Below are 14646 nucleotides of genomic sequence, written 5' to 3' on the forward strand. Positions count from 1 at the left end.
TCACTGAGCATCCAGGAAGAGCAGGCATTGGGAAGGGACAGGAAGGCAATATTGGGGAGGGAGGAATTAAATAATAATAAAAAAATCAGGACGATTTTATTTATTCTTGCTGTTCTTTCCCCCCCTCCTCCTGCCCATAATAGAACCCAATTTTTTAATCGAATGATCATGGTTTTGTAACCTTTCGGGTTTTGAGCTTGTCCCGGTTGAAGATGCGAGGGAAGGAAAAGAGACAGAAGGAAAGCATGCAAGAAGGATCCCTTCTGTCTCTTTTCCTTTCCTTTCTCCTTACAACCTTCATCCCCACCTACACGGTCCACCATAATACTGGTGGTTTTTTAAAAAAACTAACTTTGATCCTTCACCCTGTTTGTAGTACCCCCTCATTCCCACAAACCTCATTTTCAAGATGACTAAAGATCCTATCTCTTTCACCTTCCTCCCCCCCCCTCCACCCCACACCCTACCCGACAGTCTTCAGCAGGGCTGATTTCCCATTGGAGCTAATGGGGACGAAAAGAATGTAAGTTATGTTCTCTTTGTCTCCATTAGACTGTTATTCTCTCTTACCCCCTCCCCTTCTCCCTCTCCCTCTCTCTTTCTGACTCGCTTTGTTTTAAACCAGAATACAGTTTCAGTTCACGTGCAAGGCTTTTCACGTGCAGGCAGACACTCCAGCGACCACGTGTGCGTTCCTTAGGCACTTTTACTCGGAAGTAAGCCCATTGCAATCTAAAGGGGGACCGACTCTCGATGAAGGGCGTGCAAGATCGTGAGCCTTTTTTGCACAGTACTCCCACTGACAGCCATGGGCTTACTCTCAGGCAAATGTGCATTAGGACAGTATAGCTTTAGGCAAGACCATATCACTGGATCTCCTCTCTCCCCCCCCCCCCCCATGCAGAGGAGCATTCCAGCAGGCTTGGCTATGTTTTAAACAAAGACGAAATCCTATCATTACCCCCATATCCCTCCCCCAAACTGTAGGTCCCTTGTGGATGACCCAGGCGTATGTGTGTGTGTGTGTTCCTGAGTGCATGAGCATTGTGTGACTTGCGTGTAAACGTATGTGCATTATGTAAACAGGCCATGATAGATAGATAGATAGATAGATAGATAGATAGATAGATAGATAGATAGATAGATAGATAGATAGATAGATAGATAGATAGATAGATAGATAGATAGATAGATAGATAGATAGATAGATACTGGGGCTCAGTGTGGAGAGAAAGAAAGACTTTCTCTCTTGTTCACAGCTTTAAAAAAAACGACCCTTTTGTAGACGAAGCACAACAAAAAGACAGGAAGGATACAGCGGCTTTGAAAGCAACCCATAGGTACATTTCCGCAGCCCAAAAATGCCCGCTTTACTGCTCTTGTTTGTCTCACTGCTGTGTGCGCTGAATAGAATGGAACAAAACAGGACCACAGAACCGGCTAGACGTCTGGCCTTAATTGTTTTATGGTTTAAATAAGGTGGGTGCCTCTTCTCTTTGAAACCGGCTTATTGGAATGTTTTGTCTACCAGCAACAAACAACAGACGCATCCCCCCCCCCATTCCACCCCCTCCCTTTGGCAGGGGAGGGAGAGGGAGGGAAATCTTTTAAAACATTGCCCGGCGGGGTGGGGGGTGGGGGGGGGAGAGGCAGCGGTTGGTAGGAGAGATAAGAGAAACGGCTGCATTTCGGTGGCGCATTCACGTAAGTGTGTGTTACACGCATGTGTGTGTGTGTGTGTGTGCTTCGTGGCCATCGTTATGACAATGGGTGATTACTTAAGGTAGGATAGGGGAGGGAGTCACAAAATGAGCAACTGCCCTGCGGTGACATTTTTTTTTAAAAAAAAGTCAAATTCCCATTTTTTTATTTATTTTTGGTTGATTAAAAAAATCAGCTCGGTTGATTGATTAATGGAAAGGTGACGGGAGACCATCACATTCAAAATGGCCAGTCTTGAGTGGAAATCCGATTTTGGTTGTGTTTGGTTCCCTTTGGGCCGAATCGGATGCACTTACTGAAAAGCTTGGAAGGAGGGGGGAGTAAAAAAAGGGGGAAAGGGGGGGGCTGTTGGGTGGTGGGGAGCCTTTTCTCCACGTTTTGACCGAAAGGTTTTGTTTCAGAGGCTTTGTGCCTTGGGAAAATCTGGCGCAAGATGGCGCTGTTGCTCAATCTTAGACGCGATTAGCCGTTTTACTCACAAAGCCCCAGGTTAACACCTTTAGGCCTCTCTTGCAGGCTACAAGGAAAGCAAAGCTCAACAAATAATGTATAGAAAGTCGCCTCACCTGCTACTGTATTAACGTTACCTTGCAAAAGGACGTCAGACCCGGACTGAGCGAAAATACGCCTGGGTAAACGAATCTCTTAGGGAGGGAACCACACAGAAACTATAATTGTACAGTCCTGCCCTATGTGTAAATGAAATGCCTAGGACCCTCGGCCATATGAAGTACATGCATGCTGAGTAGCAAAATCTGCTTGATGTCCATTTTTCTTGAGCAAAGCTAAGGCCAGTCTCGTTGAGAAGCGCAGTTAAAGAAGACCCCCTTATTGGCAGATCTTACATGGGTGTGGTGTGTCCAATGGACCTTTGTTTTAAAAAGTAACAGGCAACTCCGTCAGGGGTACAAAGCAAGGGCATTACTTCACGCATATTCATACACGAACAACCCGTCCCTGGCAGAAACAAAGAGCCCTTTTCCCCAGCGACCTGAAACGTCACACTGATGGCTTCTCATTGAATGTTATCAAAATGCTTTCTCTGTATGGATGACTTGCGGGTGACCAGTGTCTTCTCTGTGTTTTCAAAATAGCATACTATATGTCTCAGAATGTCACAAACCTACCTTTTTATGTGCTGGGAGGTTTTTTTGTTTGGGTGGATGATAGGAAATGCCCATTTAGCAACTTTCTGCCTTCCCCGGGATTCATTGAATGGTGGTCAACAACAACACACGCGAGAATCGAACTCCTCAAGCTGACTCTGTTGCAATCAAAAGGGACAGGCTTCGCTACTAGATTTCCAGAGTCGAGAGCCGGTATTGATCAGCAGAACCTCTGGCCAATGCGCCCTATTGACTCTTATCTTCCAATAAAGGCCTGCCAGGAGTTTCAGCGGTTGTTCAGGGGCTCCCGAGCATGGGCTACATCATTTTCTCCTTTACCGTTTGGCAAGCCGGCCCTTCCCTTTTAAAAAAGACTGGGGAGGGGGGGGGACCATAATTTTATTTTGAGTGAGTGTGAGACCTTTTTAATTGCATTTTAATGCAAGACAGAGAGAAGTGGGGGGCATAAACAGGTCCTCGGCATCTCTGTTTCGGGGGTGGGGGAATCTTAGGAAGCCTACTTTTGGAAACGGTTTTTTTGGGGGAAGAATGCTATTTATTTGGGTGAACTGGATGGGAAAGGTCTTTCCCTCATCAGAGGACACGTTTGTTGGGGGGGGGGGATTACAACCTATCGACAGATTTTGGTGTTATTATTGCCCAAAGTAGGCAAAGAACGCAGGAATTCAAGCTAGTTCACAAAGGGGGGAGGGGGCTGAGAGGAAACCCTACGTCCATAGATTTATTCTGAAGAGTGTTTTACGGTTTTGCACACTTCCTAACAGTGGGGATTTCCTCAGTCTGGGTTTATTTCCCCCGATGAAATTCATTTACTTGCTATGGGGTGTGTGTGTGTGGAGAAACCCTAGAAGAGATTTCGAGGGGGAGGGGGTGCTCCTGAGGAGTTTACAAAGGGGCCTGGCGGACAGTTAATTTATAGAAGTGAGTTTGATTTTTTTGTCATGTTTAAGGAGCTTCAAAAACCCACTTCAGGAAATATTAATTTGCAAAACTTCTTACAAAGAAGGACGGCTCCTGGTTTTTAATGCTTCTGTTTAATGGCCCGGACTCTCTAACGCAGTCGTAAAAAATGGTTTCAGCCAATGGTCACTGTAGAGTTAGAAAAGTACCGGCTGAACAGGGCTGGTTTCCCCCAGTACGTGCATAACACACACACAAGATATGTGGACAAATCCTCCAACATTTAAGTAATAGCAAGGGGGGGCGAGATAGTTACTACACCCACTCACCCATCCCAGCAAACATTGGATATCCTCCCCCCCCCTCTAATTCCTTGGGCAAGACATATCCAGCAGCCCCAGCTTCAAGAGACGCCTTCCAGTTATTTCCAGAGGGGAGTATTCCCCCACTGGCCCACAGAAAGAAAGGAAAGAGAATCGTGTTCCTGAGATCTTTATTTTTCGTTTTTCAAGGCAAAATATATACATAAAAGGAACAGGCATAACGCACCTCGGGAGATCAATGGACTTTCCATATTGTTTTCTTCACTTTTTTTTAACAAAAAAGAGGGGAATATTGCCTCATCATATGACCCCCCCCATGACACTCACATAACTGCGATAGTTGAGAAGGGTGGGTGGGGGTCCCCTTAGCACTACGGTGCCCCTTAGGTGGCCACCTAAAAATACACCCCCAAACACAAACATTGATCTGGGTTGGTGTTTTTTTTCCTCCCTTTACCTATTACCTGTTGAAGTAACCTAAATTGACCTCGCCGGCGCATGTATTTGCTCAGATAAGTGAAGAGGCTCCGTTGCATAGGGAGGGGGGGCGAGAGAGAGAGGAGCACCTAAGGGTATTACTGCGCACCTTTCATAACCCCGTTTCATTCACCAGATATGAGGGTGTGCGTGGTTCCCCCCTCTTTCCTCCTCCTGAAGGGCTGCTTCTCTCACCTCGCCGTCACCCCCGCTCGAAACCCCCCGATTTCCGTGTCATTTTCTTCCTGAGCCTGTCTCGCTGGGGGTGGATTGATGAATCCAGATCGCGTGAGTGTGAGCGAGAGAGCGCCTTACCACCGGGATTTTGAGGAATTTGCCTGTGGTGTTAAAGGGAAGGGAACAAGTAAGAGAAACTGAGAGAGAGCTCTACCTATCGACGGATATAAGAGAAGTCAAGAGCATTAGGCATAAGGAGCCATATCCACTCAGGCACTATGAAACGTCTTTGAGAGAGCGCATTAAAAAAAAACAAAAAAAAACCCCACAACCAGCCACTAACCAGGACTTTTCAGAGTCCAGGGAGAGGGGAGAGCGAGGCTCCTTAGCACTGATCTCTTTAAAGCATTAAAGACCTTTTTTTTTTTAGGGTGGAGAGGAAGAAAAAAAAAAAGGTTGGCTTCTTTCCTCCTTTCATGCGAAAGCCATGAGTTCCTACTTTGTAAATCCTCTTTTCTCCAAGTACAAAGGCGGCGAGTCGCTGGAGCCCACTTACTACGACTGCAGATTCCCACAAAGTGTCAGCAGGAGCCATGCTCTCGTCTACGGTCCGGGCACCACGGCGCCCAGCTTCCAGCACCCGTCACACCACGTCCAAGACTTCTTCCACCACGGAACCTCCAGCATCTCCAACTCGGGATACCAGCAGAACCCGTGTGCTCTGGCGTGCCACGGAGACGCGTCTAAATTCTATGGATACGAAGCCCTGCCCCGGCAATCGCTTTATGGTGCCCAGCAAGAGGCGGCCGTGGTACAATATCCTGACTGTAAATCCTCTTCCAACAGTAACTCTAGCGAGGGACAAGGACATTTAAATCAAAATTCTTCTCCCAGCCTCATGTTCCCATGGATGAGACCTCACGGTTAGGATCTTTCTTTTTTTTTCCCCTTCCCCTCCTTCTTCTTTAAATGCGTTTGGAAAAAAAAATTACTCCTCTAATTTATTTAAGCGGGGAAAGAAAGGAAGGGGTATGGGTGAGGGAGGGGGGTATATTTGTGTTTGGAAGAGACAGGGAAAGGCAGATAGAAGGTTCGATTGTGATAATGTTTCTTCTTCCTGTTGAGGGGGGGGGGATCCTTTTTTAAAAAAGTAAACAAGGGTGCAGTTGGCTTAGAAAGCCAGCAAGGTGATTTCTGGGTTTTAATCACAATAAAGTAAAACTTTCTTTTATGGCTTGCCTCGAGGAGGGCAGTAAGATACAGCTCCCACGAGGTTATTAGCATGTTCATAATACGCTGCCTTTCCCCCCTAAAATGTCATACAGCTTTTCTGAACCGCTTGACGTATTGGGCTAAAAGGTGCGAGGATTTGGGGAGGGGGGCGTTTGTGTGCATTGCTTAAGACCGTTTAGGATATTTGGAAGGATCCTTGAAATTAAAAAGTTGAGACTTGACAGGGCAACTTTGTTCGGTTTTTTTTTTAAAAAAAAAAAAGGCAGGAAAAGAGGGAGATAACCCTAGACTCTTCTGCCTCAGAAAGAAAATAAAAAAATATTAATAGCAATAATATACGTAATATAGTAATAATATACAATTGATTGGCCTCAACTTTAAGGCAGCTCTACCAAGACTATAACACTTACCCAGAACAAGTTTTGCTCTCTTTATTCAGATTTGTTTATTCACATGAAAGGTCAGTTGCTTTAACTGGGAAAATAGCTTTCTTTAGAACCCAGTTCTTCTTTCTTTAGGACACAGCAGTCTTGTAAACATTGCTAGGACGTGGCCCAGAACAGCTTCAAATAAGAGTCTGAAGAAGTAATAAAAGGTTTAAAAGTTGTTTTTGCAAACCAGACCCCTCCCCAGTAGGCAAACTGATAAGGTAGGATTTGTGTAGGGTGTTGCTAGAGTACTGTATGTATATATGTATATATGCATATGTGCGTGGGTACACTGTCTATATAAACACGGAGGTATTTGTGCATGCACTCATATATACAGAGAGACAGATACCATAGCATTTTTATTGTATAGTATAATTAAAAAAATAATAATATTACGGGTATCTTCTCAATGTTTATACTCAGGGCTTCCTATAGCCCTACGTGTGGGGTGCAAAAAACACCCCCTCCCCCAAGCAGAAGTCTAGTCTAGATTCAAACAAAATAGTGGTAGGGAAATCTGCGTCTTGAGGGCTACCAACCAAGACTGAGAAGCGAGGGGGCTATATTTTAAAGAGTGAGATTTGCACCAGGAGGTTAAAAAGTAAATATTGCGAGAAGGGGGGGGGTGTCGGAGACTGAACGGAAGGTCGGCTTCTCTGGCCTCGATGTTATTTAAAGGGGATGGTTTCTTTTATTGGACTGCTGGAATGCTCCGAAGGTTGTGGGGACTTGGAGTGACGGGGGGGGGGGAGTGGTAAGTTGTCTGCAGGGGAGAGAAAGACAGAATCCGAGCAAAGAGCCTAACCAGTTCTTTTCTTCTTCTTTGCTGTTGTTGCCGGTGCCCTCCAGCTCCCGGAAGGCGCAGTGGCCGGCAGACTTACAGCCGGTACCAAACCCTGGAGCTAGAGAAAGAGTTCCTCTTCAACCCCTACTTGACGCGGAAGCGGCGCATCGAGGTCTCTCACGCCCTGGGACTGACCGAGAGGCAGGTCAAGATATGGTTCCAGAACAGGAGGATGAAGTGGAAGAAAGAAAACAACAAGGATAAACTCCCCGGGGCCAGGGAAGAGGAGAAAGCGGAGGAGGAAGGCAACGAGGAAGAGGAGAAAGAAGAAGAGGAGAAAGAAGAAAGCAAGGACTGATCTCGCTCAGCTCCTTGAAGTCCTCATTTTATGGCAGATGATAAATCGAGATGTTTACGACGGTCATTCGCTTTTATAGAGTATAGAATGGAGAGACTCACACAGAACAGTAACTACCTGTCAAACAGTTGTAGACCCCCTTTTTTATTGTCATAGAACTTCCCCTAGTCCCCCCCTTCCTCCTATAGCAGCAATTTTCCCCCTCTTTGGCTTACAATAAAATAAATCTAGAGCTGGACTGACGACAACCCAGTTCGGATCCAGCATTACCTATTCGCAAAGAACTGGACCTTACAATCCTCACCACCAGCCGTGACCCCACCCCTTCCCTGCTCCTTGCTCTATTCTAACTCTAAACCACAAATACTCTTGTGTATTTGTTTGGGAGTAGGAAATGATTCCTGTTTCTTCTCGCCCTTGTCTGCTCCCCAAGTTTAATCATATAACGGGGGCCCAGAGGGAGGGTAGAAGTGAATCAAAATGCTTAATGCTTAGTCTTAAAAAAGAAAACCCTATCTACCTATGTATTCTTCCACGTTAAAGTCCTTTTTTATGATTTTTTGCTTTTAGCTCTCAATCTGTACCTATGGAAGGACAATTGGGGCGGGAGGGGGGCGGGGAGATGGAGGCTTGACATGTGCCTGAAGACAGACCCACATGCTTACTAGTTACCTATGAATATATCTGTACATACAGTCTACCTATATATGCCATGTTATTTGGCAGGCGAAGACTGCGACCCTATGCATCTTAACCTGGAAGGGAAATCCCACCCCATATCAGGGGGGGGGGCTTACTTCTAAGTAAACATGCATTGGAGAGCTGTGAAGAACGTGGAACCATGGAATGATTTATATGGGCGTTGTTTACTATAGGACTTGTGTGAGCGCTCAAAATTCTTAACATACTACCTAATGGGAAACCTGCAATAATATTCTGTTAGCAACAAGGTGGGGGCTTACACAGATGAGGGGGGGAATGAGTAAGTAAATAAATAAACTAGGTGGAAATCGTTTTTGAAAAGGAGAGTGGTGTAATGCCCCATGCAAGCTACTAAGTAGCAGAAATTAATAAGAATAAGTAATAAAAATACAAAAAAATACACCCCACACCCCACATTGTAATGTATCTTATCACTACCTATAGAAGGAGTCATGCTTCGAAAGTATTTGTAACGCGGTTTTGTTGTCGTATGTTGCTGCTTAATTTTTTTTTTCTTGGAGAAAGGTAAATTTAATTCCCAACAACTGAAACTGCCTAGATAAGAACGCACAGTATTGTATTATTTTATTGTGCTTATAATGTAGTTTAGGACTTAAATTGCACTGAATGTATAGTTATCTATTTGTCTTGACTTATCTGTTGATGCAACATGCTCGAATTACAAAAAAAATGTCATTTGTTTTATGTAAACCATAGTTCTCTGCGTGTTCAAAACTCTGAATGTAGCAATTTCTGCCAGAAAGCCAATTCTGGCAACCGTGGATTTGTATTGTATACGTGAGACATTACGTAAATAAACAATAAAAAGAGGCAAAAAAATGAATTGAGACTTATTTGAAAAATAGCTGGACAATCCTTGGGACCCATAAACTCCATCAGTAGAGGACCATTCAAACGTTCAAGTTGTGGAATTGTTCAAAACAGTTCAAAACAGGCACATTCAGAGGATTAAGATCTTAAAAGAAGGGAACTGGAAACCAAGGTCCATGGAAATCGGTGGAAGATGCTATTTCCTCAGGTTTGGTATCTAGATGTCATCTGAGTAAACAAAGAGGGGAGGGGAAATATCATGCCTGCTTCTGCATATTGATCCACAGAAGGAGACCTTTTAGTAACACAACACAATGCGACACCCACACATGGCTTGAAGATGGAATTACTCCTTTCTAAGGATTCAGGGATTACTCACCTACCCCACTCTTCATATTCTGTGGGTACATTCCAAATTACTATTGAGTCCTTAAAACTTGTGTGCTCCCTTATTTACTACGAAATATTAGATACTGCATCTTTTCTCAGCCCCCCCCCCCCCGCACCTCCTCTTGCATTAAACCAAAATTCTCAGGCTTACAATAAACGTCTTTCTTGCTACGGCATTGACTGGGGCAGTGGATCCGCTGGCGATATTTGGGATTTCCCAAGGTGTCTTTGTGTTCCTGTGCAAAGTTCGTGGAGATGGCTCTAAGGGAACCATCACTTTGCAAGTCTCCCTTGTAATGCGGTGGGGGATCTGGAAGGAGGAATTATGGGAGGAAGGAAAGTGCATTTTGCGATGTCTCCGTCTACACACAAACCATACTTGGTCCCTACTAGAACAGTAAGAGCAAACTGAGGGAACAGCGTTATTTCTCCATTAATACTATTTTGTGTGCTTTTCATACGTGCGTTTTAAAGTGTGTGGGAAGGGAGGGGTGGGACGGAGAGGTATCCTGGTCCCTGGGGTGCAGAGAAATGGACGGCATCCTACCTTGGCATTCGGTATGGAAGTGGATGGGTTGTTTACAAGGATACCCCAGATAAGACATTTCAGAATTCCTAAGATACATTCTGGCTTAGTAAACAGAATCTGGACCAGACAAGCTGGGGTGCTGGGAGCATTCTTCACTGCCAAAGGGCAATTCTGAAGTTTTTAATATATAAATGAGAGCGATGTGTGTATATGAAAGGGACAGCCAGACGCACAGCCAGACAGAGGGAGAGAGAAGCGTTGAAGGTTACAGAAGAAAATTATATGGGGAGGGGGGAGATTATGTGGTACATATTCCCCATAGGTGCATCCCCATGTGTCGATACACATGTGTGTCTATGCACACATGTGTATACATATTCACGTGTGTGGAGTGGGCAGGCATCTATATCTCCGTATTTCAGAGTCTTAAAATATTCCAGCTAAGTGCTTGTGTTCGACTTTAGAATTCTGGTCGAGTATATGATACGCTGGAAGATCAAAGATATTGTATCAAGGTGCTTCTCTAGAACATAAAGGCATTCAAGAACCTGAAAAAGTAGACAATCCTAATGCAGGTTGTGTGCAGAGAAGCCGGCTTTTCCAAATGCAAAGAGCACCTTCCATTTTAACAATGGGGAGTTTCCACGATCGTGAATCTAAAACGCTCCTTTCAAAATTCTGGTTCGGACTGGGAGGGGGGGGGAAGGTAAAATAAGACAATGTTACCGGCAATAATTGTGCACTGTACCATAATACACGCCCGGGGAAGGCAGGTTTCCCGCAGCAGCCGCTAGAATTCGAATCCACAACACCAAGCAAAGGCTCTTCCCTCGGCAAATAGACATGCACCCCGCTATTATTAACAGGCATATCCTTGAGGGGACATAGCAGATCCCACCAATTCGCTTTCTCTTTGCGAGGGATGGACAATAAAGATTCCATTGTCCAGGCTTGGGGAGGTGGCAGAGTAGAAAGGTAAGCGGTTTTATTACTCGTCATAACAAGGCTGGGCCGGGCCTATCTTACCCGACCTGTTAAATATATTATATTCGGAGTTTTGGTATTATTATTATTATCATTTTCTCACCAGCCATTGGGAGGGTGGGCTTCGCCTTCCGCAGGCTGGCGACCCTGAAGTGAAGGAGCGAAAAGTTGACCCGACACCTTTCAAAGCCAAGCTTAGGACCGTCTTAAGCATCCTGTTAAAGAAGTCCGCAGCATTGGCTTCTGAGCTCATCTTCTTTCCCCTCTACCCTGCCGCCCTAGCCCCAAAGGTTTAAGGAAGTCCTGGGGTAGACAGTTCGTTGGTGATTTTTGAGAGTGTGGGGGGGGGAGGAGGGGAGAAAACTTAGTTAATTTCGAAATAAAGGGAAATTGAGGTGGGAGAGAGGACAACGGGTGGGGTGGTGGTGGGAGAAAAAAAGCTGTATCTGCAGGCTATCCATCATATTTAAATCAACATTTCTAAGTGGTTTGATTTGAAGGAATCTCCCAATGATACTTATCTATCATAGGGTTAGATGTTAAATTATTGAAATTGCAAAGGGAAAAAAAGCTGTTACTTGGGGGGTGGCAGTTTATAGCTTATAGTCAATACAACCGAGTTGCATCTTTAGATGACACCCGATTTTTTTTTTTTTTTTTTTGGTAATCATTCCATCATTTCAAGACCGAGAAGAAGAAAAAGAAGAGGGGGGTGAAAGAGAGAGAGAGAGAGAAAGGCCATTTTTATGGGGCAAAGTAATTTGAAAGAAGATAACGGTTTCCACAAAGTGGCTGATTCGGAAATGATCATTACTTCAGTATTACCGAAATGAGATTCACCCAGCCGCCTGGAGTTAAGAAATATCATCCTACCCTGCGCTTCTTTCTTTTTTTTTTATTAGCCCATCACAATTCCTTCAAATCTTCATTTGTGATTTGTGAAAAATATCATTCCTCGAAACGCTGCGCTGCACCATATTGCTCATTTTCGCTTAATTTATTATTCTAATCACAGCAGCCGTTACATGATAATGCATCCATTAAGCGGGCGGGGGTGGATGGGTGGGCGGGTTGGGGTGGGGGGAGAAAGCCGAGTTTGGATTCCATACTTGGGAATGTACACAAAAGATTATTTCATGGGCGCAAGAAAGTTTCAGGACTCAAGTTTTTCAGGCAAGGGTTGGGAAAAAGTCCCAAAGGCGGGGAGAAACGGCTTCTCCTTTTCTCCTCTCCCCTCATCCCTTTCTCTTTCTCACTCTCCCTTTTTTCGTTCTCAATTTCAAGTTAGTGATTTAGTTTTCGTCTTGGGGGCAAGCTCGGGGTAGAGCCGCTTTCTCCCCATCCTCCCGCCTCCAGATGCGAGGAGAAACCCGCATCTCCTCAAGGACCGCAGCGTGTGGCTCTTTCTATGGGGCAGGAGCGTCGTCTGAAGGGAACGTGGAATAAGGTGCAAAATGGGAAGAGGGAAATGTGTAGAAGCGCCCTTTGGCCAGGGATGGAAACGTGGCGGACAGGTTAGGCGCTCGGCGCGGAGCTAAAAAGACCCCAAAAGAAAACACCAACCACCCCTGTTCTCTTTATGGATCCTTTTCTTCCTGGAAAACGGGGAGCCCATTGTCTCCAGAGAAGCTGTTGTGACGGTTCCTTCCTAGTCGTAACTTTTAACTACCTGTTATAAAATTTATGGGCGGTTTGTAAAGTGAAAAAAAAAAACCCACGTAATTTCCCTTCCCATCCGGGCTGGATTACAACCTATAATGCGGTTTCAGACAGACACGCACCCCGCGCCTAGACAGAGAAGCGCAAGCATTCCTCCCTTCTTTCCCCACGGAAGAATTCTGACACATAAAAGGGAAAGTTAACTGCCAGGCGGAATAGAAAGGAATATATGGGTGCCATCCGGCCCTATTGCCATCCCGTGGAGTTCAGGTAAAGTCGGGCAGATATTTGGACAAAAGAGGGCTTTCTTTTCTAGTCCCCGCCACCCCAATCCTCTCAAGGTTATGACTTAGTTCTCTGGGCGTCTCTGAAGTCCGCAATGTCAACACTCCCTGCACGTTCAGACAGAATATGTTTGTTTGTCTGTCTGTCATTTTTCTGTCTCTGTCTCTGTCCATTCAACGGCTTAGAGTTTCAGAGAGGGGAGAAATCCCTGTGATTTCCTGGTCATCACAGGGTTCTACCTAACAGAAACTTTATTCCCACTAACGCAAATAAATATTTCTGGCCATTTGCGTAGTAATAGTAACAGTAACAGTTATACGCTAGGCACCTTAACTCTGAGCAAACATCCAGCTCTGAAAATATGACCAGATATTGAGATATTCAGCTGGTCCTGGAGTGAGGAATTACATGGCTATGTATTAATTCGGAGTCAAACCAATTTTAATACCAGCCTCCTGGGCAGGGCCCCTGGCTGGGCCTGAAGGCTCCATCAATTGTCGGATATTGTTGTTCTTCAGGTTTATTTTAAAGCCGGACCTAAGGCCCCAGTGTCGCCTTAGCGCTTGGTGTGAACCTGACGAGGTCCCATTGAACTGTAGTTGTGTGTGTGTGTGGGTTCCCCCCCTTCTGTTCCGTTTACAAGATCTCCTCCAGCCTCTGGATTCCAGAAAGTGGAAGTGGAATAGTTGATGAAATAAACATGAGGGTGTTTGGGATATGTGAAGACGCACCTTTCCAGGAAGGGGTTCTTCTATTTGGAAAAAGGTCCATTTGGAGTTGAACTCAGGTTTGGGAGAGAGCTGGATGGACCCTTCTCCGGGAGATGGTGTTTATAATGAATTCTGTTGTGTACCGAAGAAAGGAGTTGGCTGTATGAACTGCGTGGCTATATAATCACCCAATCATAATTGTGGACATTCCCAATATTGTCTCTTTGTTTCTTCGGCTGGCATCCCCCCCTTCATTGGTTTGCTTGATTAAAAGATGTAATCAGGGGGAATTTGGACTTATGGGTATGCCCCCGGAATAAGGGAACAAGCGTCCAAAATGGATACAATAAGCAAATTAGCGACAATAATAATAATAAAAAAGAGAGAGTAGCATTGCATGACGGGCGCTTGCAGGGCCCCCCCGTCCCCCCAAGCATATTAGCCTGTTTGGAAAGAAATGAAAAAATAGGCTTTAAAAACCAGCCCTGCCTCCTCTGATCTGGCCTCATATATCTGGCATTCGTGTCTTTTAATGAGGAGGAAATGTGGGTGACAAAAGGAAGACTTGGACAGCGGCGCGCACGCGTGTGTGTACGTGTGTACACGTACACAACACACATGTAGCAATAAGAGAAAGGCAAATTCTATAAACATGGCGACAGGGAAGAGCGTTGTGCGCCGTCACACGCACACACACAGTCAGGAGGGGGAGAAAAAAATGCAACGCATTCTTGGTTGTTTGCAGAAAATTTACAGCTGAGCAATAAAAGTTTACGACTGAATCACAAGTTGGATTGGCCGCAGGAAGTCATGTGGACTCCATCCATGAACGTGAACTTTTTATTGTGCTTTCTCTTATGACTCTTTCGCAGTACTCCTTCCTTTAACAGTCCAAGCAGTGCCAGTGAATCGGGGGTACGATGGTATCTGTAATATTTTTTCCTCCTTTGATTATTATTAGTATTTTTGCGGGGGGGGGGGAGGGAGGGATTCGTCTCGGTTCTCCTGTTTCCCTCCCCCCACC

General features: G+C 45.2%; 2 protein-coding genes across 2 annotated transcripts in view; both read left to right on the forward strand.

The window, feature by feature from the left end:
* The first annotated feature begins 5177 nt into the window (after positions 1–5177).
* HOXC8 (homeobox C8) lies at positions 5178–7739 on the forward strand. Its single transcript, XM_056863151.1, has 2 exons — positions 5178–5649; positions 7240–7739. The coding sequence occupies exons 1-2, from the start codon at positions 5214–5216 to the stop codon at positions 7530–7532; spliced, it is 729 nt and encodes a 242-aa protein (XP_056719129.1). The 5' UTR covers positions 5178–5213; the 3' UTR covers positions 7533–7739.
* Positions 7740–14500: 6761 nt separating this feature from the next.
* Positions 14501–14646, forward strand: part of LOC130493457 (homeobox protein Hox-D3-like) — a 119339-nt gene continuing 119193 nt past the window's right edge. The window contains exon 1 of the mRNA XM_056867209.1: positions 14501–14545. Coding sequence (XP_056723187.1) covers positions 14543–14545 — 3 coding nt within the window. The 5' untranslated portion in view covers positions 14501–14542. The remainder of the gene's footprint in view (positions 14546–14646) is intronic.

This window comes from Euleptes europaea, chromosome 1, assembly GCF_029931775.1.
Source record: "Euleptes europaea isolate rEulEur1 chromosome 1, rEulEur1.hap1, whole genome shotgun sequence".
Lineage (NCBI taxonomy): Eukaryota > Metazoa > Chordata > Lepidosauria > Squamata > Sphaerodactylidae > Euleptes > Euleptes europaea.

Bases quoted from the DNA above. Each gene is read 5' to 3' on its own strand.
- HOXC8 (XM_056863151.1), top strand. From the start codon at position 5,214: ATGAGTTCCTACTTTGTAAATCCTCTTTTCTCCAAGTACAAAGGCGGC. The intron at 5,650-7,239 runs GTTAGGATCTTT...GGTGCCCTCCAG, and splicing joins CCCATGGATGAGACCTCACG to CTCCCGGAAGGCGCAGTGGC.